The 27,083-nt window shown below is 37.8% G+C and overlaps 2 protein-coding genes across 9 annotated transcripts in view; one reads left to right on the top strand and one right to left on the bottom strand.

The window, feature by feature from the left end:
• Window positions 1–27,083, bottom strand: part of LOC122404548 (calcitonin receptor-like) — a 160,254-nt gene that overhangs the window by 81,435 nt on the left and 51,736 nt on the right. The window lies entirely within an intron of this gene.
• Window positions 9,691–25,045, top strand: LOC122404547 (UDP-glucosyltransferase 2-like). Of its 2 annotated transcripts, none has more exons than XM_043408590.1 (5): window positions 9,691–10,773; window positions 20,752–21,171; window positions 21,377–21,608; window positions 21,952–22,177; window positions 24,324–25,045. In XM_043408590.1, exons 1-5 carry the CDS (start codon window positions 10,369–10,371, stop codon window positions 24,601–24,603), a joined length of 1,563 nt encoding a protein of 520 aa, XP_043264525.1. In that variant the 5' UTR covers window positions 9,691–10,368; the 3' UTR covers window positions 24,604–25,045. The 2 variants fall into 2 exon arrangements, with proteins under 2 accessions (XP_043264525.1, XP_043264526.1); XM_043408591.1 differs by lacking the exon at window positions 9,691–10,773 and adding an exon at window positions 14,162–14,768.

Genomic DNA, 27,083 nt, shown 5'->3' with positions numbered 1-27,083 from the left:
CTCGTTTGTTTCTACTACTGATGAATTACCAGAACTGTCCTTAGATTAGGATTAGGATTCTCGCTAAAAGAGAATTCTTATCAAACAATGAATCGTCAGATTGGATTTCTTTGCCATTGATAAGATCGTTAGCACGAGGCTGAAGATTTGATTTATTTAAATACTGTCAAGCAAGTATGATCAACTTGGAAACAAAGGCATTCCATAGATCAGGCTCCTAGTAGGAAGGATTATCCAGATAATCTGGATATTCGAATGTTCGGAATAATAACAACATGATCCGGATAATTGGAGCAACGAAATGAGAAACGAATACAAAATACTAAAATTTTTATTTAAATCTATTTTAATATCACGCTCGAGAAACTTAAGCCTACGACTGATATTTTTCTCAAAATAGAAATAGAGACGGTTTATAAATTTGTGCATGATCGTTGCAGTTTACGTTATCGAAAATTTCATTTATCCTGCGATTCCTTTTTACATTTTTAAATTGAAGCGTATTTGAAAAATTAATAACAGTTTTATTCGTAAGTGACTCGGAAGAATCGTGATACACGTACACGTAGACATTCGCGAATAACATAATCGCGGTACGTGTTTATTTAATTGCATAGTGGTTAGTGCCTGAAAGGATTATTTGTGGATAGTTGTGGACACTGTGGACAATCGTGGGGCGTGTATAATCGCATGTGGGTGATTTTTGTTCACAACATTGTGTATTGGAACTGGCATTCACCCTTTCTCTGTGAAAATCTCGTCGGGCGAGTTTTGATATGCCCTTCTGGATTTTCATAAGACAGGTTGAATCTTATTCAACGTAAGGTGTTCGCATTCCCATAAGTGGAGAAAAATCTAAGGCTGTCGATAATGTCGGTAAGCAGAATTTTTCATGCTGCGTGAGAACCACTAGCACTCGCCTGCCGCAACCGTCCGCGCGAACGCAACTGTTTACCGGATTGTCATTCTACAGGCGGAACTTTAAACGTTAATAACTTTGCAACGAAGCCTCCATCAACAAATCGGTATTCTTGATTCTCGTCTTATTTTGGCATCTACTATCGCTCATTAAAATTTTTGCTAGAGGTAGCCGAACACCCTGTATACCTAAATGAAGGTTACGGAACATTGTGCCAGTTTTTCTCGAACGGGAAGAGCCACTTGACGATGTTCGATGCTCTCTGGAAAGTATTGGCAAAGAGATACGATTAGCCATTTCCCCGAGAAAAACGCCGATCGCTAATTACACGGACATCGTCGATTCAAGTGGAACTCTGGGAAACGCGGCTAATACCCTAAACGTAGAGATTGGAAAATCATTGGACGGTAAAGTAACGCGTATATGTAATATTGCACCCGGATTCGATGGTGGCTTATGCGAATTAACGGTCCACGAGAGGATGCAACAGTTTATCGGAAACCCGGCCAAAAATCCACCTTACAATTCGGTAATCGCAGAGGTAAATAATGTGCAATATAATAGATTTATACTAAATTTACTAATCTAATATTGCAAACTTAGAAATAGTTTCTTATATTTACTATCTTGGTTCAGTTTGCTACTTGGGATTTGAAATAAATATCGAAGCTAAGTACCGGCTGCTATCGCTACAACTTCCTCCCAAACGCCTAATATCGACGATTTAATGGCTAATCTTGCAAGATATCCCTTTTATTCCGGGGGATCCTACGACAAAGATGTGCTGACCACGTTCTCCGATCGATTATGGAACTTCCTCTCGAGTTGGGAACAAATGTATCAATTCTATCGTCAAACGTCCGCTGAAATCGAGCAGATTTGCCTGACGTTAGACAATCGGAGAGAAATGTGGCGTTAGTTTTGACGAATAGACATCGTAGTATCAGCAGAGGAGTGTACGTGAAAATCTTTCGATCATTCGAATCTAAATTTTCACTTAGCAAGAGGCTATCGTTCTTCTTTCAGACCAACAAATCATAAATATACAATACGTAGTTAAAATCAATTATAATCGTGAAGCGATGTACGAATGATTTACTATCTAAATCGAATATTTTAATATGGAGAAAAGAATTTTTCCAGGCTTCTTTTAACGCGTAGATTCACATACTGCGGTATGGCCAAGTATTTATGAATTATTTTGTATTATAGATGTAACACGCAAGTGCTTGTAAAGTGTAATCTATCGGGTCTGCGTGTCGTGGTTTAGGGATTTGCAGAGATGGTTGGATTCGGCGAACCATGGCTTACAAAGTGTACTTTGCGTCGGGTACACTGATGAACGTTGAAACGTGGCCGCAAAGCACGATACTAAACTTGTACGCGTCGTTCGCGAAAATTTCGCCGGGGAAAGTTCTAATGAAATCAGCAAACGCCACGGAACTACCCGCTGGTCTTCCCGTCAACGTGCTCGCGTCACCTTGGATGCCACAGATTTCGGTGCTCGGTAAGTAAATAAATTCTTAACACCCCAAAACTATTCGTCCCGGCTCTCGAAACATCTCCAACGAACCAAACTTTTGCAAAAACTGATGCGATCGAAAACGCATCGTTTATTATTGATGACGATAAATTGAAAATTCCTACAAGCATTTGAAATCGTTGGTCAGAATGTAACATTTACATTTAAAGAATTTCATTCTTTCAACAATGTAACACCACTTTTCAACATGAAAGCGTTATACGTACTTACATACGTAACTTTAAATGTTTTCATTGTTGTATAGTTGGATTTCAGAATGTATTCAGACTCTGTAAAGATATGAAATTTCTTATGGAACGTAATCGTAAAGTCACCGAGTCCGTGTGTAATGTTTCTTGGTCGAACCGAATAAAATTAACGAACCGCACGACGTATTCTTCGCAGAACATAAAAATACATACAATATACATACATACGTATATCGCCCTTTTGCACGATCCAAAATACAGGTCGGATTAAATATAGGCGTCTATTAAAGAATTATAGAAGCGCCGAAGTAATAGTACTGACAATAAAGAAAATTTAAATGAATATCGTGGATAATTTTCTCGTATCGAAGAGAATGAAATCCTTCTGAAGAATTCACTAAAATCCTGTATGAAAAATCTATTTAATAAGGATCCATTCGAGCTGTGTAAAAAATGATTGCATATTTTATCTAATCTTCTCCAAAACTGAAACAACCGTGTGTCTATCGAGGGTTTTTGCACGCCGCTCTAAAAATCGTTTAAGAGTTCCAGAATATCGAGAATTTTATCTTATCGTTTATCCAATATGCATCAACGTTGAAGCGATCACGTGCGTAGCGATTCGTTTGTTGCGTGAAAACGATTTAGGCGAAATCCGTTTAAATCTTACTCGAAACAACATGAAACAGCTGCCTGCATTGTTACGTATATCAAAATATTATTGGTAAGAATTTCAAATAGAAATGTAACGTGCAAAGTTCTCCAGGGAAATCTGTTCTCCAATTGTTAGGCTCGCTTTTCCAGTTCTAAATACTTGAGAATTCCAAGCGAAACGTCTCGAGTATGTACTCGTTAAACTACAAATCGCTACAAAACTAAGAAACTTCAAACACCGTTTAGCGACCTTGTCAAACTTTTCCAATTTCATTTTACCGAATAGAATTTAATGAGTTTCTTTGTTCTTTTCTTCCGCGCTAGTTTTATCAAATTCTAGGCGTGGCAAGTAGAAATAAGTCATTTCTCTATGTGAGAGCTCGGTGTCTGCGAGATCCGTGAGACACCTCTGGTAGCTCTTCCTGCATGTTTGTTGTGGTTTGTTGAGGACTATAGCTCCTTGGAATCTCTCCCTCTCTCTCTCTCTCTCTCTCTCTCTCTCTCTCTCTCTCTCTCTCTCTCTCTCGTTGTTGTTCGGTTCGTACAACTTTTCGTGTTTGTCCCTCGATTGTATGCGAAATGTCGCGCCTTGTATCCTAATGCAAGAATCCAGCCACATCCAATTAGAACCTTTTTCGTTCAGGACTGGTGCGCTGCTACTTGTATTTCGCTCAAGCGGGCCCTTTATGACGGTTATTATTATGTGATTTAGTTTACATTGACACTAAAGCCGTTTCGCTAATGGGCTCGTAGCGTTAATGTAAACGCCAAATTGCTGTTGCGTCGCGGAACGTCATGTTTCGCGACGCAACACTCTATTCATAGCTTCTTTAAAAAATAATAGTCCGTGAGCGATTAAGTGTTAAACCATCCATAAAAATTATATTTCAATGAAAGCAATGTACAAACGTGTCTCATATAATTAGTCTTGGACTGTATATTCGTTAAACATCATAATTTCGATAATTGAATACTAGTTTGAAACTTACGTTTATGTAAAAGCTTTTAAAAAATGTTTCGACGCAAAGTTGCAATTATCGACGAACGTAAACTTCTTCAAAGAGAAAATTGAAATTCACGAGCAAATCGGAATAAATAATAAAATAAACTCGCGACGGAACTTGTGCGAGAAAATCTTTGATAAAATACTGTTCGATAAGAGAGACGAAAAAATTAATCAAATCAATTTCGTCGAGTGAAAGAAACTTTGAAGCAGTACGATCTATCTATAATTACATACTAAGCGATAACTTAAGCGATCACGTGCAAGCTCTCTGTTATTTATTTTACAGACACTTCAAATTCACGAGCACCGATCGATCGTTAAAAATTGGAATTGTTATCGATAGAAACGGAATAGATACAAGGGCCTCCTGGATCATTGAGCACGATCGATCGAACGATGATTAAGAGAAGAAAATTCTTTTACTGTGAAAGGAACTTTGGTCAAAATACGACTACACGGATGTGTAACAAAAAAATTAAAAAAATTAACTTTCGATCGCTTTGAAACACGGTTGCAATTCTACTTCTGGATTCTTAAAGTGGTCATGGAAAACGTCGAACGGAAATCACGACCGATGGTAAAACCGTAAAGCTTTTAGTATACCGAAAAACGGAACAAAGTGAGTGCAACCACCGGACGTATCCGGCTTTCACGCACGAAAGAATTTCGTCCTCCGATTTACAGACACAACCTTCACCTCCGCGCCAGAAACAATATTAATAAAGTTGCAAGCTCCGCTCCGCCATCGATTTTAATTCGTTCAAGTTTCAGAACTTTGCTTTAAGAATTACATATTGAGGGTTACATCAATTTTAAAACAATATTTTATCCATTTTGACTCGTATCGGAATTTTATCGTTTAGATTTCTAGTAAAAAATTTCTGATTTCAACTTTTTCGTCCCGGTATTTGTAAATTGTTAATTTTATAAGCTCACAGTGAAATTATTTATCAAGAACTAAAGGTTCGCGCCTAGGTGAGGGATAAACAGTCTTACGTGGCACAATTCGATAAAGTAATTAATAAGCATTTTCACGATCAAAGTATTGAAAAGTCTCGATATACATATTATAAAAATAAATTTTCTTACGCGATTATATATTATTGCGTTTCGTCCCAGATCTATTTATCGAGGAATTCATTATTAAGGCTTATCCAGCAAATCTTGCTTTAGATGTGCCACTGATTGTTTGAATAGTATCCAATTACTCGATAAGTTACTAATACGTATAATTGGCACGGACGAATTGTTCAAACGATTATCTAATAGCGTCGCATCTAAGACTGGATCTGTTAGATAAATCGTACTAATAAGTTCACCTAACAAATCCGGGACCAAGGTAATCTTCGTACCAAAATTATTAGTATTGCCAAATCACGAGTCGATTAAAAGAGCCAAAGAATTTTTTTACACTCTTTTCGTGTAAATTTTACGCCTTTGTAAATGCAGAACTTTATTAAAATTGCAAAATAATAAAACTAGCTTACGTGTCTTTCCTACCACGAACGAATTATATGCCTGAAAACATGTAATTACACAAATAAGAAATTATCTATGATGTGCACAAATTGTCAAATGTAAATTGCCACAATTACCATCGACCTAGATTAAAATAATTCTCATATATATGCCGCAGATAGGTATGTAAATGTACTTTCGAATGGAAATTAAAAAGCGTTCGATAACAAAAGGTCGAAGAAGACATAAAAAATGAAACAGATTCGGCATGAATGTTTGATTTCCTGTACAGATGTACGCGAAAGTATCGAATAACCTTACCGTGCGCATATTCAATCGCAAACATCATCAAATTCCATGCGTCGCCGCGTTCGTCGTTATCCGCGACAACGAATAAATAGAAACGCAAACCATGAAATGGGGGATCGAGCCAAGTCCAAAACAGTATTTATAAAATCGCTTTTCATACTCGTCAGACGATTTAAACGCATAAAGGCAGCCCGTGATGTAATCGCGATTACGTTACACCACGTACCCAATTGCACCGCGTTCCAAACGACAGTTGGTCTAAATCGTGCAAACCGAACGGTGTTTGGAGAGTAGAATAGATCCATCGTCCATCTTTGAGAAATTATCGCATGCCATTATCGACGCCAGAGTCAATTGCATCGACGAAAACTGTCTACAAAGGCACGAATCTTTTGTTCGATCGTTAGATGACACAAGGCTCGTTAAAAATGCATCTGTTAGATATCGCGCTGTTGGTTGCATTAGCGTGACACGTATGTAAGTAAAGTACCGAAAGGCCGAATTTATCTATGGCGCTGCAGACATAGCTCAAGTTCAATAAGCCAACGTAACTGCAAGCGCGTCTAGATACGTTCAGAAGCTTGCACTGATCTACGGATCAGTAGTCGAAGATCGTGCAAACGGTACTGTTCTTTCAAACGTCATACCGAACAGATCGGAGCATAGAAACTTGGCAGCGGACTTTGCTGATTTTTAGTTGTTGGCGACGAGCAAACCGAAGAACGATGCATCCTTCGAGATCGGTGTACTTTTAATTTACTAAAAATTGATTTTTAGACGCGTTCGTCTTGTAAATTGTCAGATCGACTCGAACTCGAAACCGAAGTGTTAAATAGATGAGAATCGAGGATGAAGCTGCTACCAATAATTTGCTTTCTCTCGATCCTGTCCGCGTGTTATGGATTCCGAATATTGGGCATATTTGCCTTTAACGCCAAGAGTCACTTTATGATGTTCGAACGCATGATGAAGGCTCTGGCCGAGAAGGGCCATCAAGTGGACGTGATAAATACGTTTCCTTTGAAGAAACCGTACCCGAATTACAAGGACTTGATCGTGCTCCCGACTAAGCGGCAGTTCGTTAACAACATGACTTTCGACGAAATAATGAAGTCAATGAGAGGTTCGGTGACGTCCGTCGTATCGAACTTGGGAGGGAACGTTGTCTGTGAGAGTTTGGCTGATCCAGCGATACAGAAGTTCGTACGCGATCCACCAAAAAATCCACCTTACGACCTGGTCATCATAGAGGTAAGAATTATTCGTTAAATGCTGGGCATTATTCGTCCGTCGACGATAGTTTCAGTGAGATATGCTTACTCTTCTTATATTTATATTAATTGTAATTTATTATTATTGAATTATCAGTGTCATCGATGTATAGCTTTGAACCACGTTTCTTTATCGAAGAAAATTTTATATTAAATTTACCATTGTTGTAAAAGTCAAACCGTAATAAAATGCTCGATAATTAACACGTTCGTTATCACGCGTTGCGTGTGTGTAAGAGCTATTTTTAATTAAATATTCGTACAGACAAACGGAGTACGATCTGTAGGTCTATTTAGAATAGTTGACCCATCAAACATATTTAATTTATTATATAATTTTCACTCTCCGAGAGGGACGAATGATATCTGACCAATTGTAGATTCCGCAATCAGTAGTTTAGATGAAAAATGAACTTTTGTCATTACGTATACAAGCTTTTAACATCGCGCGTAAATCTTTATCGCAGGACATTGAATGCAATACAGAAGAATTGCTTTATCAGAAATGCACAAGTTCAAGATTATAGACGAAAGATTATTGCCAATATTAACAAAAATGTCTTTATACGTCTAAGCGCCTTCTTTATCGTACTCGACATTTGATACAGCTTATTTTCGTTTCAATGCAAGTCTCGCATCTGCGGATCATAAGACCGACGTACATTTTCTATTCCTTGTATTAGATCCAACACATTATTTATCGTCGTCGAGTAGACCATTGCCTTTAGGCGATTCCACAAAATGGAATCGAAAGAATTTGATATTTTTCGGTATTATAAACCTTTAAAGTTTTTTTTATCATCCTGTACATATACATATGAAACGATACATAGTTAAAGAAATAGATTCACTTGTGTGTGTATTCATGGTAATTAAAAAAAGGTTGCATAACGTTTTGTCGTATGGAAACAATATACGTACATACTATCTTATCGTGTCTCTTTGTCCTGTTTATTTTCCATTAAAAAATCGATAAATATTTCTGTCGTTTCTCGATTGGAACGATACCGTTTGTCAATCTTGGCACACGGTGCAAAATTTTCTAAGTTTGTAATTGCAATTTTTCCGAGAGCGTTTCATAACAAGATAAACCCGTATTACGATACGCGTACAGAATTGAAATACAGATCCGTTGTTCGCATGCTGATAGAAGTAAAAATGGACTTGGAAAAGCTTCCATCGCTTATCCCGATAGATAGTACTTTTCCTTCGTTCCGTTGAGCAATGATTCCCCTGATAGGCACGTAACAAGCAATATTAAAAGATGACCAAGCAAGATTTGTTTAACAGTTAGGTCATGGACACGAATAAACACCAATTGTAAGCACTCGAGTGCGACAAGCTGGCCGATTTCAAAGACAAATTTCTGGAATATCGATGTTTAATTGCAAATTTTTTATGTATAATTAATGGAAAGAAAAATCATAAGATAACTGGACACCGCTAAGAAAACATGTCAATAGCTAATGGTAGAAACACATAGATAGCTCTAAAAGATAACTCTATTTTTCTGAAGCTAGAAATCGTTTAGAAACATTTGGTAGTTTCCATCGTCCATACCAATTAGTCAACGTCCCGACTTGTCTTTCGTCACTGAACTTGGCACTTGCTGTGTGATTAGAAACGTTAACGGTGTTTTGTTCGAAGATAGAATAGTGCCGAGTCATATATGTATTCACTTCCTTGCATGTCATAGTTACGTAATAATTGAACCGAAGGAGCAACAGACTGTTCCAGATACCAACGTAATCCTATTTTAAAAACAAAACGCGTTACTGTATCTTATTATTATTATCATTTTAGATAATTAGGTTTACAAAATCAACGTATTTTGTCAATTTAAAAAAAAATTCTTACACGCGTGCAGATATTAAGCTTCGAATTTCCAAATCTGACCATGGACTATCGATTGAACAATATTTTCGGAAATTAATAGACCCAGAAAATTGAAACGCTGAACTGGGTCGAGAGAATCTTTTAAATCCGCTCGAGTTCTCTGCTCGACGATCGATGGATACACTAATCGTTTAAAAAATCTCGACTCTTCCGTTAACTATCGTGCTTTTATCGTCGAACGATGCAACGACGAATGCAACTATTGAACTCAAAGCGTTGCATAATGATTCCAATGTTACTCAAAGTGCTTTGCGACATGTGTCGAAACACGTGACGACATATCGTTCAAAAATAAAAGAAAAAAAGTAATACGATAAAGTGAAAGTGATTTTGATATTTTTATCCTCCAGCAGCTTCGACGATTTATAGTAAAATAGAAATGGTTTCGTAATCGCAATTTATTAATAAATTCAAAATAGCCCGCTAACGATAGGTACCATTAATGGACGCTTCGAAACAGCATTTACATATGAAATCGTTTAACATACTAACGACATAATTTGAGCAACGAAGGACGTCAGAATATTGAAATTGTTTGTAACCTATGATAGGCTTCACGAATAGTTTCAAACAAAATTACAACCGCCTTGCTGGGTGAACAGAACCGACCGATTGAACTCGCTCGAATTATCTCTTGAACGAGTCCGTTGACATACATTGTATATTCGTTAAAGAATCTCAGTTTCCCCATTATATGTACATATACATATGTATCGTGCTTCTGTCATCAAGCATTATAGCTTGGGTGTTTATCTACGAGACTGTAAGCGTTTCATAAAATCATTTGCCCCAGTGTTACGCGAAACGTCTGCCAACATGTACCGAAACTTTAGCTAGCTGATCAGCCCAGCGGATATTTCAAGATTGTGCAATCTCTTCCAGTACCACCATCAAGAAGCTAATTAACCTAACTAGATTCGACTACAGAGGTTACGACCCGATTGTACACAGTTTCTTTAAAATAATTATCAACGTTTAAGAAATCATACTCGACAGCTGATCTCGGCGAAGAGCAGAAAGGATCGTGCTAGTGAAGAACAATGTGCCTTTAAAGATCATCGTAACTTGTAACAATCGATCTCATAGTCGAAGGTGAAGTGAAATTAAATAAACGAGAAACGAAGATGAAGCTGCTACCGATAGTTTGTCTCTGGGTGTTGGTGTCGATGTGCGATGGATATCGAATATTAGGCGTGTTCCCTTTCAATGGAAAGAGTCACTTTGTGATGTTCGAACACATGATGAAGAGTCTGGCGAAAAAAGGCCATCAGGTAGACGTAATAAGCACGTTTCCTCTCAAGAAACCGTTCCCGAATTACACGGATTTGGTCGTGCTTCCGGTATCGTCGATAAACATGGTAAACAACATGTCGTTCGAGTTATTGAACGACGTATTTAAAGCGTCGGCGACGTACTGTGTGTCGGTGATAGCAGGAAATTCTGTCTGTGACAATTTGGGGCATGAAAAAATACAAAAACTCGTGCACGATCCGCCCAAGGACCCACCATACGACTTGCTCATCTTGGAGGTACGAATTCAAGAGATAATATTATACAATATTATAATACCGTTCCAAACCATTCTTTTCAATTTCTCTGCCACCTTGTATCGGTGTTTTGTTTCCCTGTCTCTTGGAGTATAAGCACGTAATACACCCGAGATAATGAAAGTTTACGTCAACTATCTATCATTTTCTTACAATGTTGCACAACGTTGCACTCGATTATTTTCGTTTCCGAGAGTTGAAGCTCTTTCAATCTGTACCAGTGTTTCCCAACCTTTTTTCTGCTATGCCCCTCCTAAGCCTTTCCAAAATTCTTACGATCCTCCCCAGCAAAATATTCAAAAATTGAAATGTTCACCGAAGAAACTCGAATGATAGGTTCTAGGAAGAAATCGGTAAGAAATTATTTAGCAAACACAGTAAGTAAATTTTAAAAACATACACATTAATTATTAGTAATTATTTGTTATTTAAATTTAGCGAGATCCTTGCGCTTGATGCTTGCTGCAAAGAGATTTTAAAAGGATCAAATGAAATTTCAAGAACGTGTATCACGGCTGTTAAATGACCTCGTCGAATGACAATACTAGCTCTGACACGGTGCGTTAACTTAACACGCGACTATTACAAACAAGACAATTAGGCTACATACGTGGACGGAACAGCGAGTACGGGTGACTCGCGTTAAATGTCGCAGATTGAATTAAACTCCCTCAAGGCTGATTGCTCGGTTTCTCCGTAATCGTGCTTCGGTCGTCGGAACGACTCGCATATGTATGTATTTCGCGATTACTTTATTCGTAACGCAGTAAACTATCAACGAACGATAATCGATACGACAAAGATTAAAAATGAATAATGGATTTTGGAACGTAATTAAATGATTACGCAGGCATGATCTTTTCACCGACGATCGTTTCCAAAGTTCAAAGCGTTATCACATTTTCGGATATGATTATCTCGATTACTGTTCTATTTTCGGAACAGACTGATCTCTTAGTCAACTGGGAAACCGTTTTTGTTGATCTAAAATTCTTTCTTTACAATTTGCGGAATCTATATTTTTCGCGATAATGGATTCAAGAGCCTAGATCGCATCATTTACGAAACTATTATCGCTATCGACCCTAGTGATAATCAAACACTTTTGAATTTTTTAATTCAATAAAAGCACCGAGCACGATACTAGTATTTTTCCACGCTTGATATTTTCTATGTCTCCATATTTCCTTATTTTTCGCAAATACCTTCTTCAACGCGGAACAGCGTCTTTCCTCTCGGTTCAACAGCTATCATTCTCTCGAAAAAATTTTTAAACTCGTATTATTTAAGAATTTATGAAGCAGAATTCTTTCCAAGACGAGCAGAGGACAGCCGCAAATTGTTCCTTATTTTGTTCTGCCTCTGCTCGTCGAACAGAGCACACGTCAGAGCACTCGTCTGATATTTGGGTAAACAAAACTTTCAACGACCGTTCGAGTACCACCGTCCAACGATCAATCTTAATTGAGATTGCTAACGAATATCAATCTCTCCAACGGATATCATATTTCTATCGTAAGACGAATCAAATATTTTAATAGCTGATTGATCGATGACGGTTTAACAAGCACAGATGCCATACGGTAATTTAGTCACTCTAACTCCAAAGCGCCTCGGAATATGTACCAAAGCTTTTACTGACCCATCGCTTCAGCGAACACACGAATATCGTGCAAGTATATCCTGTGGACCTTTCGCCAGAGAAAACAAAGTAATCCAGCTAAGTAGTTTCAAGCACAGAGTTTCTGTTTAAGTTCTACTGATTTTCTAACAAATTACCGACAGTTTGTACATATGTATTCAAGGATCGCGGCAATCTCCTACGTTCACACCCTTAAACGGCAATGCGACGCGAGATTATCAGAAATTAAGTTTAATTTCAGACAATAAATTGAGTAGAATTCGAAAGTGAAGTGAAATTAAAGAAACGAAAATCGAGAATGAAGCTTTTGCCGATCATTTTCCTCTGGGCGACGCTATCTGTGTGCCATGGATATCGAATATTGGGCGTGTTTCCTTACAAAGGCAAGAGTCATTTCGTCATGTTCGAACAGTTGATGAAGTGTCTGGCTAACAAAGGTCATCAGGTGGACGTAATAAGTACCTACGCTATGAAGAAACCGATCCCGAATTACACGGATTTGGTCGTGCTCCCAGTGCCGGAGGCCTTTTTAAACAATCTAACATATACTATGATGAAGAGTTATACGGATCCGTCGATGGCTTACCTCACAGCCAGAACGTTAGGAAATAACCTTTGTCAGGATTTGGCCCACCCAGGTATACAAAATCTCGTACGCGATCCGCCCAACGATCCACATTACGATTTGGTTATCATCGAGGTATGAAACTCGTTGCTTTCTTACATTTTTTTACGTACGAATAAATTTTACTTCCGCGTCTTCCAAATAACAGCAAGAATTACAAATCATATCGATACACTATTTGCTGAAATCGTACCGTTTCTTAATCATAGCGTGGATATGATTTAAAATTTTTCTGTACACCGCAGATTTTTAGCTGTTTTCTTTGAAACTTTCTCCATATATGTACTATACATACATATAAGTAAATTACTCTTGAACACATAAAAAAAGAACTTTGTATCGGCGTACCAAATCTTGCTGTGTTGAGGAGACGATTATTAGGAACAGATGAGACGCACGCAACATAAACTTCCAATTATAATTTTATTATCAGTATCTACACTGTATTCGTCGATTATATAAATCTGAAAACATTTCGTCGTATAATATTCAGCCAGAATTTATAAAATTTGTTTAACCTCGTATAGACGAATCTGTTAAATCGTTAAAGTCGATACGATACAATTTGGATCATCTCCTTATACGTATCAACGATATTTAATCGCGATAGAGTGGCACTGTTTAATGCTACGTATAAAGTGAATAGCAGAGCCAAATGAAAACCGAATAAGTTTCCGTATTTTCGAAATCGTTGAGGAATGCAAAACAAGGAAAGAGGCGAATGCAGCGTAATCGAAACAAAAACGTGCAAGCCGTCGTGTTAAATATAAGCTTCGACAGTTTCACTTTAGATTTCTATCGAACCAGACGGGATACTCGAGCAATAGGAATGAAGGAATCAATTTCGACGATTTCCTGGATAACTTTGCGACAACATGAATGAAAATAAGAGTATGTAGTCGCATAGATTTAGAAGAGGGTTATTCGTCGGTGAAAGAACCCCAATCACTCTGTTAGATATCGTAAAGCAAGTTGAATATTGTAACGTCAGATTTATCTACAGCACTCTCTAAGTACATATAGCGCTAGTTTATCGCGCCAGTATAGCTACAAGTGCCTCGTGACATGTGTCGCAGCTTACATTGTCACATCGATTCAACAGTGAACCGAGGATCGTGCGATCATTCCGAGTGCTCCTTTACATTACTCCAATGAAATTACCGATGCTTGAGAGGTACATTTTCGATAAAAAAAATCCTATCGAAGAACGAAGAACGAAAAACTAAAGTTACTATATATTGGCGAGATTCGCTCGTAAACAGTAGGGCCAACTTGAGTTCCGAGGTGAACGAAAATTAAATAAGCAAGATGAAGCTGCTGCCAATAATTTGTCTCTGGATAATGATATCTATGTGCGATGGATATCGAATATTGGGCGTGTTTCCTCTCAACGGGAAGAGTCACTTCATGATGTTCGGACATTTAATGAAGACTCTGGCCAGAAAGGGCCACCAAGTGGACGTAATAAGCACGTTTCCTCTTAAAAACCCGATCCCGAATTACACGGACTTGATCGCGCTTAAAGTAGAGAAACAGATAGTGAACAACGTGACTTACGATGAGATAGTGGAGGAGGGAAAAATTTCAACGGCTTACGCTATGGGCACGTATTTGGGAAACAGTATCTGTGAAAATTTAAAAAATCCTCGGATACAAAAGCTCGTACGTAATCCTCCCAAGGATCCGCCCTACGACTTGATCGTCATGGAGGTATGAACTTAAGCTTCCCTCGCTAACTGTGTTCTTGGTATATTTCTTTTTTTTTTCTCACTCTCCCGACACTCGTGAGAAGCTCGTAAAAATATTGTACGATTGTTCTTTTTAGCATAATTGGATAGAGATTTCGGAAGATTTACGAGCAAGTTTGTATTTTGAAACTGTTAGTATGCTTGGCAAGTGACAATATGACTGACCTAGAACTGCTATCTTAAGAAGTTAATTTCATAACTGGCAAAGGTCCAGCTATATTTTTTATTCGAATTGGTTCGTAAGACAATATAATTCTATACATTTTAATTCAATGCAGATTTTAATGCAAAAACACTTTTATTATATAGTTCGAGCAGAGACTTTGCACGCCTTTGGTGTGCAAGAATCGCTAAATATTTCTGTACACACGTATTGTGAAATATACATACCTCGACCGACTGAATATTTGAAAAGCAGGTTCTCCTGTCGAGTAAGATCTGTAATATTGTCAGCGCTTGATTGAACCAAAGGGGATTGGACAAAGTGGCCGGCTGTACTATGGTTTCGTACTATAATTTAAACACAAATTACTATTATCAGCTTGTCGAGTGACCCCTATAACGCGATCTATGTACATACGTCTCGTGGAATCTACACGAGTTAAGTGAGATGACGAAAGTAGCGAATCTCCTAACGAACAGTAGCGATTGTGCCCGAAACTTCTCACAGTTCTTTGATAAATTTTTATTTCAATATTTATTCAAACAATTTTTGGAGATTTAAAGATTTATAAATGAAAAAATTCTTCTTAATTCTTTTTCGAAAAACAGTAATTACATCTGACATTCTAACAAAATATAGATCCTAGCCTCAAATCCCCTTGAACACGTCGGTTGCACGCAAGTACGAAATTAAGAGATGTAGAACATCATCAATTAACTGCAAACTTTCCGGGTAATTGGTAGAAACAGAAATCGCACAATGTCTCTGATATTACACTTCGGGGGTAGAGAATAGTAGATGGAAGTCAAAGAGATTGGTTGCTCGAACGTGAAACTTTCCCCAACTTCAATCATTCGGTAATATAGTATACTACCTACGTTAAATTTCGTTCAATACACGAAACGTTCAACTTACGTAAACGTGTAAGCAGTAAATTAGATTACGTTTCGATCTCTTCGTCAATCAGTATTCGACGATTCTTATTATTAGATCGTTCGTTGGAAAATGCAAAAGTCTAATACAGGAACGATGAACCTTTTCGAGTATTTCATTGATTATGTACATATATCCATCGTGAAATTTTGGTAAATCAATTTCTCAGTTTTACTGTGCGAATGTACATCCGAATAAACGTTCTTGGTATTCGTCAAATTCCTTGGGATCGATCTATACGCGATGCTAAACTGTTGTCAGTAGTTTTAAAATAGTATTTATAAAAAGTCTTGTTATTCAATCGTTACATAAATGCATAAGAGCATCTGTGACGCAACAAATATCGAAACATACGTATGCATAAAATATTATTGCAATTGATAGTTCATCTCGATCATTTAAACCGAACGGTACTTGGACCGTGAAAAGTATCAGTTTTGAAAAAATAGAACCTAACCAGAGGACCAGTTTCCCGATGGAGCAATCTGTTCAATAGTTTGCTGATATGCCACAAGTTGTGCGATGTAACATTTTATTTAAACATGGATCTACCGTCCTATTGAGACTTCGCTTGCCAGTAAATTGAAGCACAGACTCTCTCTCTGCTGCAGTTTGCTTATTCTGTTCTAAAGAATTCATGTTGATCAAACTACACCGAACTCGAAGAAGGTGCAGTGACGTTAAATAATTGAGGATCAAGATGAAGTTGCTGTCGATAATCTGCCTTTGGGCAATGCTATTCATGCGTCACGGATATCGAATATTGGGCGTGTTTCCATACAAAGGGAAGAGTCATTTCATAATGTTCGAACACATGATGAAGAGTCTGGCTAGAAAGGGTCACCAGGTGGACGTAATAGGCATGTTGTTTCCTCTTAAAAAACCGATTCCGAATTACACGGATGTGGTCGTCCTTCCAGTGTCCACGGCGTTTATGAACAATTTGACTTATTCAAAATTCCAATACAGCCTAAATCAGCCTATGTCTTACGTAATAGCCACGTTGGTGGGAAACGATATCTGTCACTTTTTTTTGGGACATCCTGATGTACAAAAGCTCGTGCGTGATCCGCCCAAGGATCCACCTTACGACTTGGTTATCATCGAGGTACGAGTTTCACTTTTCCAATTTATCATTTTTTTGCATCTAGGAAGAATCATGATTATCAAGACGTCTTCTATATGTATATGTATTATTACATTCGTTAAGATCTTTTTACCTATTTCCATGAACGCTATGCGTAGCCCCTCCCTCTCTCGAATCACATGCTCTGTACTTATTGTTCCTCTCGAAAAGAATTCTTGCTCGTACTACAAAGCGATACAAAACACCTGACAATGAAAGTGGGGGCTCGATAGAGTGCAAGTGTTGATGGAAACTCGAGAAATTTTCACACTTTCACGTTTATAAATACACATGTCTCGTTTGAAAGAAATACTGATTGACTCTTATTAATTCTTATAAGTGGATATATGTACGTATAAAAAGACCAATCGAACGGAATTTCGTAAAATCATCCCTTAAAATAATTTCTCTTAATTACGAACATACGACTGAACGTTATTGACTATCACGTCATAACGCGCTGTTTACGTTTCGTGCAAAATACAATATGCGTTGACACATTAGCGGCAACAATCTTTTTACTAAAACGTATTAAGCATGCAACAGCGGTACGATAGTGTCGTTCTATAGACTCTCTCTATGACTCGATCACGAGCACAGCCTTTAATATGTTTTCTGCGGGGACGTGTTATTCGGATAGGTACGACGGATAGTTTGAACGTTAAAAAAGATAGATGGAAAATATCGATGGAGATCTTTCCATTTCTATATGGGTTGATACGGGCTTAGGGAAAATTAGATAAGATCGATGGACTCGTAATGAATTTACAAAGAGCTTAATTTCAAATTTAACACAGGAAATTGAAAGGAATTATGTATATACATATAATCTTTTAAGCAAGTAATCATCTTATCGTTCAAGTACGTTAAAATCAGATTACTCGCGAGTATCGATAGGAAATTGCTGGAAGGAGCGGTATATGCGTGCTTTTCTTATCGCCAAAACATAATAATAATAGCGAAAGCGTTCATTATATCGCGATGGCTACAGTACCGTAAGGTTTACTAAACGTTCGAAGGGGTCTATAACCCGACTCTTCATCGTTGCTTGCTCTCGAACGATAATTATTCGTAAGTCTTTGCTTGAGAAACCGAGCCCGTGAAACGTGCAGCATGCATGCTCCTTTTATACCTGAAAATTCTACTAAAATAATAGAGAGGGCGTGCATGCTACTAATCTGATATGAATTTTCATGGAAAGTCCAGCCACGCCACACCATCGCGAGGGCAATGACCTTATCCAGACGAGCGAGAAAATGAAATATTCTTGGAAAAAATAACAATTAAGTAGAACCGGTGGAAAATATTATATTGTATTAATAAAGAAAAGAATTTACGAAAACGATGGAAACTTTTAATAATAATTAGCGTCGCGATCGAATATCACTAGCCGAAGTTCGATTCGACAGACTTTCCAAGAAACGCACAATTCGTTTCTGAATTGAAACGGAACAGTCTGTACGTGTCATACGTTTTCAAGTGTCTTACACAACGCTCACGTGTTTCGTACACATCGGCATAGCACGAGGATAGAATGCCGAACGTCTGCTTAACAAACAAAATCAAACGCATCTCCAAGTCGAGGCATTATTGTACTAAGAGCTCTGAAAATTGTTGCTAATTATTCCGTCTCTTCGTGGTTCCACTCCACCCTATACGACCCTCCCTTTCTCGTAATCCACAACCCTCGTCCACTTTATTGCTCGCCAATATGATCACGATATTAATACGCAACAGTTTATTAGACGCGTTGGCCATTATTTTCGCTGCACGGACGACATCGGCATTTCTAATGCCTGAACAAATCTCAACTCGAAGCAACCATGTTTAATTCGTACAAATAAAAATAAGTCATAATTATTAATAGAATTAATGAAACGAAAGCTTCCCAGAGGGCTGTCCGAACCCCTAAATACATATAATAATTCGTATCTTGCTTTAAGTATTTCTTATATTTTTGCATATTAAATGCATTCTGTAGTTTTTTCAGGATTAAAATTTCCCATAAATGCATAAACATTCGCAGTCTAGTCATAAGTAACGTGTAAAGAATTTATCATTATTTCCTCAAAGGATTTCCTAAACCACGAACGTTTGAATTTTACTTGGCGAGAATCATTATTTCTATCGATAAGAATTTTACATATCTCATTTATTCCAAGAGAGCTGGTTAGAAATTATTGTCGATGTACAGAGTGTTTCATAACGTATGATATCTACTTGAACGGTAGACAGGAAACATAAAAATAACTTTGAACGTTCACAGCTTTGGAACAAGTCTGGTATTAGAAATTGTTCGATTACAATTATCGTGACTCGGCGGTTTGCGTCGACCTTCGACCGTAATGCATTTAACGATTTGACTAGCCAGCTCATGAATTGTAAAGTACGAACGCAGCCTTTTTTTAATCAGCCTAATGTGGTTCCGATATTATTTACTCGGTGTATTTTCTACAAGACATTTTCTCTCCTACCTCGACAGCATTATTTACGTGAACCGTTGTTGGTAATTTACTGTCAAATTGCAGCGAGTTCGAGTGTAATAGAAACTAATCGCGAGAAATCATAAATAACGACGGTGAAAGTAAAAAGAACGCGACACGATAATCTTTATCGAATTCGTTCTTTTTAAACGAAACTCGTAAATTAACAGGCGTCGTTAAGAAACTTCAGTTGCGCAAACAGTTTGCTTGTAATTACAAAGTCATTGTGCCTAATCTAGAAACATGCGATAATAATGACACCCGAGACTAACGATGACACACCCATGTTCTGTTATTATTCGATAAATCATTATCGACGGCGATAATTATTGATACGACGGAAGAGGGTAAAAAATTGTAGCGAATAAAGTACAGAATTGCTGTGTAATCGTTTCGCGTAAATCCAAAATCCAACTCCTGGCCGAGTAATGAAAAATAGACTCGATTTGGAAAAAGAAGCAAGAAAAGAATATTTGGAGTCAAGATGGTGGCATTTAAGTATACATATTTCGTGCCTGCATTTTGGGTAGTTGAACGTGTCCGATGTGGAAGGTACGGAAGGAAAAGAGAATACGGACGAAAGAGGATAAAATAGATTATACGGTATCTCGGAATCTCGGAATCTCGGAATCTCGGGGAAATAAATCTTTTCGGGCAGTATAATTTTCTCTTCACCGAATGGACCCTTCGCGAAGACTGCTATCGTTGCTCTCTAATGCTACATATCCGCTCGAGAGTTTTACCCGCGTGGGTTGCTATCGAATGAGGGAATATAGTATCCGTGTGAAAGAAACCATACTGTCGATGTTGGGTCTAAACTGGCTTACTGGGCGGGAAAAATGAAATTGCAATTGACGATTGACGATTCATCTTCGTTATCTTCTGCGCTATATTTGCTACACTCGTAAAGCGTGTACAAGACTTGAAAGAAATTTCAGACTTCCAACACGGATGGCCAACTGCTGCGTAAATTCCAAGCATTGTAACACCGTGTAGTTTCCAAACATTCCTACAGTCGTCGGTAATACCCAATGACCAAAACTTCTCCTCCGCGTCATCGGACGCTAAAGTTTTAAGACAGGTGAGCTAGGAAATCCCAAGGGTGCGCTTGCAAATGGCTGCATCGAAGATGGATCGTTCGTAGAACAATTCCATCGTTTCGCGGTCGACTCAATTCATTGGTATCTTTTCATCAAACCTTACTCAACGCCTAAAACTATTCTTCCTTGATCTGTTTCAGATATTCGGTGCTCATTGTTACGCGGCTATCGGTCACATATTAAAAGTGCCCGTGGTGGGAGTGAGTTCTTCGGTTCTTTATCCATGGAGCAACGACATGATCGCCAATCCAGAGAATCTTGCCTTCGCGCCGAACAATCTCCTCTCTTACTCCCAGCACATGAGCTTCTCGCAGAGGACGTATAATCTTCTGCACACTTTGTACAACAAATTTTACTTTAATTACGCGACGCGAGAACAGAACGAGATCATGCGAAAGTACCTGGGCCCCGGATTACCGGACATCAGGGAACTGGAAAACAGCGTCGCGATGATCTTGACTAATTCTCACATGTCCATGAACGGAATAAAGGATACGGCGCCGGCGCTTATCGAAGTCGGAGGATTACACGTTCAAGAGGAGGGAGTGGAACTGCCTGCTGTAATTACTGTTCCCATGTCGTTTTAAATGCCCCTTCTAATCTCGTACCTCGTACACCGGAACGGTTCCAACGTCGCTAAATTGGACCACTCGAGCTTACGCGTTTATGGTTTTGGCTTCGAGTCAGGGACATTCGACGATTCAAAATATAGTAAATTTTTACCGGAAACATTGTTGTTTAAACGACATATAACGCGTCTTTCAGAGCCTAGAAAAATGGATGAACGAGAGCACCAGTGGATTTATGTACTTCTCGTTCGGATCGATGGTGAAAATCGAATCTTTCCCGGCCAAATATCTGGAAATATTCTACAACTCTCTGGGAAAGATAGCACCTGTTCGAGTTTTAATGAAAATTCCAAATCCGAGCGAGCTGCCGCCTGGCTTACCGAAAAACATTCACATTTTACCATGGATTCCCCAGGTCAAAGTTCTGAGTAAGTCGCTTTCCTTAAAAGCATTTCAAACAAGACTAAATGGGTCGAGCCCGAAACAGATAAAACGAACAAGTATGCCAGTTTTATCGAAAATACTTTTGAGCAATTCTATTTGCTTCGGTCTATACGATGATAATGATAAAAGGACGAGGAAAAAAGAATAGAGATTTTGTAAAACGTAGAATCGTTTATATCCCATTAAGTAGTTTAAAAGAGACAAGGAATACAGAGCCTATTTTATTAGATTTATTGTTAGTGGTTTCTTAAAAGATTGCAATTAATTACAAGGCACGATGGAAACAAATAGAAACGTTTTTGAATAACATCGAGTCTGTTCTTGCAGAGCATCGAAACATAAAAGCGTTCATCACTCATGGTGGTCTTATGGGCACACAGGAAGCGATTCACTACGGTGTACCCCTAATTGGTATACCGCTATTTGCCGATCAATTTATCAATATCGATACCTACGTTCGTAACAACATTGCAGTAGGATTAGACATCGAGACACTGACTCAGGAGGAAATGGACAAAGCGCTGCACGCCATTCTACACGATCCCAAATACAGGTAGATTATTGCATATTGGTTTAACATTCTCCCTAAACACATATTAAAATCATGCTCCAAGCGTAAATAAAATATTCAGATGCACAAATACCAAGTATAAACTTTTATCTTATGTACTGGGTCCGCCATCTAACGTTTTTTTTTCAAGTACGTAGTGCTTATTTCGTGAATGGTAACACTTAGCTCATGTCTGATTTGACAGATACATAATTAGTTTTATCCTTCCGCTGAACGAATATGGTTGTGTATACGCTTGAACAACGCTGGGAAATATTGCGACATTACTTTGAAAATCATGGTAATGTTGCAGAATGTGTGCGAAAATTGCGTACGGATTTTGGAAGAAGAGAAGCACCGTCAGCTCCGTATGTTCGTTATCTTGTGAAAAAAGTGAAAGAAACTGGCATCCTCGTCGATAAACCAAAGCGTGAAAAGCCAAAAACAGTGCGTACACCCGAGAATATTGCTGCTGCGGCAGAAAGTGTGCGTGAAGCGCCATCAACATCATCAATTCACCGTCGTTCTCACCAATTGAACATTTCGGAGACATCATTGAGACGAATTTTGCATAAAGACCTTGGTATGACGCTATACAAAGTCCAATTGGTTCAGGAGTTGAAGAAGCCAACTGACCATCCAATGCGTTTTCGCTTCGCTAAGTGGGCCTGCGATCGACTTACAGAAGATGCCGATTTTGCCAAAAAAATCATCTTTTCAGATGAAGCTCATTTCGATCTTGGCGGGTATGTAAACAAGCAAAATTGTCGCATTTGGGGCACAGAAAACCCGCACACGCATACATTGAAAAGCCGGTGCACCCAAAACGAGCCACTGTTTGGTGCGGATTTTGGTCCAGAGGCATAATTGGGCCATTTTAATTCGAAAATGAGCAAGGAGTGGCCTTTACAGTCAATTGCGATCGTTATCGGGCCATGTTGAACGAATTTTTTTTCACAAAAATTGAAGAGGAGGATATTGGCAACATTTGGTTTCAACAGGACGGCGCTACGTGCCACACAGCCGAAGCTACACTCGATGCTTTGCGCCCTGTTTTTGAAGATCGCATTATCAGCCGCATAGCTGATGTCGTTTGGCCACCTCGGAGCTGCGATTTGACACCGTTGGACTATTATTTGTGGGGTGCCGTCAAAGATAAGTGTTACGCCGACAAGCCAGAGACAATTGACGCTTTAAAGGACAATATTCGTGAAGCCATTGGTGGAAATACAGCTGCACACAATCGATAATGTGCTTAAAAATTGGACCGATCGTGAAGGCTACTGCATGGCCAGCCGAGGCAGCCATTTGAATGAAATTATTTTCCATTATTAACCGGAAGGATTGTACTTTCAAATAAGAAAAGAAATTTGAGAAAATATTCAGTAGTTTTTTTTATAGCATTTTCAAGAAAAAAAAAAGTTATTTGGCGGACCCGGTATTTTTATTGGGATATTTTTGGGGTATTTTTAATGAAAACATTTTAATGGGAGATTCTAGACGCCAAAATAAGACGAAAATCAAGGATACTAATTTATTGATCGAAGCTTCGTTAAAAAGTTATAGAAACATTTACGGCCACAGAGTATATTTTCGGTAAAGAATTTTTTTATGTGTATTGGCTAAAAATGATTGTAATTGACCCCTGAACCTAAAAATAATTTTTTTAGAACGATTTGAAATTTTTTTAATTTTGTCGACTTTGTCCATCTACCCGAATTTTTTTCTCGAAAATGCGTAGGATTTCGAGGGTATGATTATTCACCAAAAATGATTGCAATTGACCCCCGCAACCGAAAATAAATACTTTTTCCAGAACGATTTGAAATATTTTAATTTAATTTTTTAATAACTTTTTAACGAAGCCTCAATCGACAAATTGATATTCTTCATTTTCGTCTTATTTTGGTCTTTAGAATCTCTCATTAAAATTTGTGCCAGGGGTAGCCGAACACCCTGTATAATAATTTAAGAACGAGAGATTGCAAATTAGAAAATGGATGTTGAAAATTACAAATTTGAATGTGGGCATTGATAATTACAATGATGGCGGAGGAGGGGGGGTGAATAAGAAATTAAAATATCGAGTTAAAAATATCAAATTGCACAAATACGAATAATTCAACTGTATTTTGTGTCTCGTTTTCAGGGATACGGTGCGGAAGATTTCTGCCAAGTTCTTAGATCGACCTCTGAGCGCGACGGATACTGCTGTTTATTGGATCGAATACATTATTAGACACGGTGCAGATGCGCTTAGATCACCCGCGATGGATTTAACATGGTGGCAAGTGCAGCTATTGGACGTTTACGCGTTCCTTCTGGTTGTCGCGCTGCTTTCGGTTTATCTTTTAATAGTCGCGGTACGATTCGTGTTGAAGTCAGCGAATGGCAATCAGAAAGTGTCAAACAAGAAAAAAGTTTCATGAAAACTTTCTTGTTCCTATCGTGTTCCTGGCATGTTAAGAAATCGTTTACGATCTTCCATGGACTACTGTATTTAGTTAGATTCAATTTTATTTAGAATTCAAATGGGGATAGAGCTTGTAAGAAGCTATTTGTATATAAGTAATATAGTCTAGAATAAATTATGTCACTCTTGAAAAACAAAATTAGACAAGCATCTCCGATAAGTTAAACGGGAACCGTCGAATGCAACGCAAAATAATCAATCTGCAAAGAATTAGAATCACACAGCGAATCATCTGGTCCAATCTTCAATATAAATTGAAGTAAATACAACCCTAATCATAGTTCTTATTAATTTAATTCGTAATCTTGAGTATATTATTAATTTTTAAGTACTATTCGTTGTTGACATGTACAAACTTTTAACATATCGAAACGTCAACATAGTTGTAAACAATTTGCGTATAATCGAAACTTTACTTTCGTTCCAAAATATAATTTCCAAAGAGAGAATAAATCGAAAATGTGCAACTATTGTCCGTTATCGGTATCTATTATATAATGTAATCAATATTAAAGATAGTGCAAACACAGCTATTGTTAATGGGGGATATCAAAAGTAAATCTTTTAAAGAAGATGAAACAATGAAAAATATTATTTATAGAATACGTTGACTTCATGTTGACACAATCGGTATGTAGAAAATAGACAGGATTGACGCGATGCAATCTTATCGCTTATTATCTATGATATAACAAGGTTATCGGCGATACTATTTAAACTACTTTATACATCTAGTAAACTTTTTTCCTTTCACGACGCCACTCGAATAAACTATGTACTTTGTACATTTACTAAACTAGTTTTCGTTACACTATGAAACGATCTAGCTATATTCTCGACCACTCGTTTCCTGGATCTCAACATTCTACGCGTTAGTAAAAGCTTCCCTAGAAATGCCAATAAATATTATATTCGTGGAACACTCCACCTCTGCTTGGTCGATTAACGTTGTATGTATTACTTTCTGCAGAGCTATCGCTACAATCTCTAATAATGATAGTCGAGATTGCTCTGGTTCGGATAATGCAGCTTCGACTTGCTCTATTTTTGCCCTATCTTTTTTTACGTAGTAATTTCCTACGATACCATCCCAGATATACTCGCCTTCCGGAACAATTGGAAACAATCCGAATCCCAATAATACTTTCCAGAGATTATTTGTAAAACGAGTACACCATTTCCACATAAACGTATTAGAATACCATCGTTTCATTATCTTGGAAAGTGCATTTACATGAACTTTCAGCGAGCAATAGTGTACGATATAAAAGCTTCTCGAAGGCTGAACTATTTACAAAAACAATACTTGAAGCGAAGTGAAAATGCAAAAGCTGCAGTTCGATGCTCGTAACAACTCTATCCGAGCTCCAACAAAACGTGGCTACAGTTTGCGTTAATCGCTTATAATTTTCGTCTTTTCATGTCAATAAATTGATTTTTAGCAAGTATTTGAACTTTACGTTTGTTCATTTGTAGACTGAGTGTGATTTAAACTGTATGCTTTGAATGTATGAGAATATTTCACTGCGAATGAGTGTTTGAGAATGTTTCTGTTTGACTGATTGTATGAGACTGTTTCAAGTGCGAATGTTTGATTTAAGGATACACAATTTGGGACGATGGTGCTCAGTCGCGTCAAGAACGTAACAACGAGGGAAATATCAAATAAACGAATCAGTCACGTTCTATTTATCTCCTATTAAATTTCCTATTTCGTAGTGTATGTATGCACGTGTACTCCAGGTAAATATAATGGATTAACATTTCGTCGAGACCTCATTACAGCTCTTTTGTCGAGCGATATATGTATGTACTCCCTAATAATCCGAAAAAATTCCAACGAACTGTACCTATTTGTCAAATAATAATTATACCGGAACGTGGTCGTATAATTATGTTATCGATGAGGTCACATCAATCGTTTAAAGCCTACTCATAATGAATCTCTGCTGTTCTCGTCCAATGAGAATTTTCAGAGGTCCGCTAATGTTAATTAAATTCAATTAACGTGATCAGAGTTTGTCAATTTTGCTTCGTCGGAAAATGAAATCACGAACGGAAGGGAATCGCTTTGATTATATTGTTGCTTTGACCAAATGCAAAAACGATATTGAAAATTGCTTTCTAGCAGTTATCGATGCAACACGATACGTGGCATGGATGATATTCGGCGTAAGCGTAATATTCGATGGATCGAGCCGACTATAAATATGTATAACAAATTGGCATACAGTATTATGTTGGTTAAAAAAAAACGACAAAACTATTAATAATTACCATTTACGAAAAAAATGCTGGCTTATTACGATATTGAGTCAATGTACCGTACGATGGATAGAGAAAATGTATTCAGTGGGCTCGTATAACGTATGATATACATACATATGAGCTCACTTGGAAATTTCGGGGTTAACGAAGTTATGCGCTTCCAAAAAC

This window comes from Colletes gigas, unplaced genomic scaffold (assembly GCF_013123115.1).
Source record: "Colletes gigas isolate AHSC1104 unplaced genomic scaffold, ASM1312311v1 Colletes_gigas_Sc00003, whole genome shotgun sequence".
Taxonomy (NCBI): domain Eukaryota; kingdom Metazoa; phylum Arthropoda; class Insecta; order Hymenoptera; family Colletidae; genus Colletes; species Colletes gigas.
This window is presented reverse-complemented; position numbering and strand designations above follow the sequence as displayed.

Excerpts from the sequence above, each read along its gene's own strand:
- LOC122404547 (XM_043408590.1), top strand. The coding sequence starts at position 10,369 with ATGAAGCTGCTACCGATAGTTTGTCTCTGGGTGTTGGTGTCGATGTGC. Across the intron at positions 10,774-20,751 it reads ACGACTTGCTCATCTTGGAG|ATATTCGGTGCTCATTGTTA; the intron begins GTACGAATTCAA and ends GATCTGTTTCAG. Across the intron at positions 21,172-21,376 it reads AGGGAGTGGAACTGCCTGCT|AGCCTAGAAAAATGGATGAA; the intron begins GTAATTACTGTT and ends CGCGTCTTTCAG.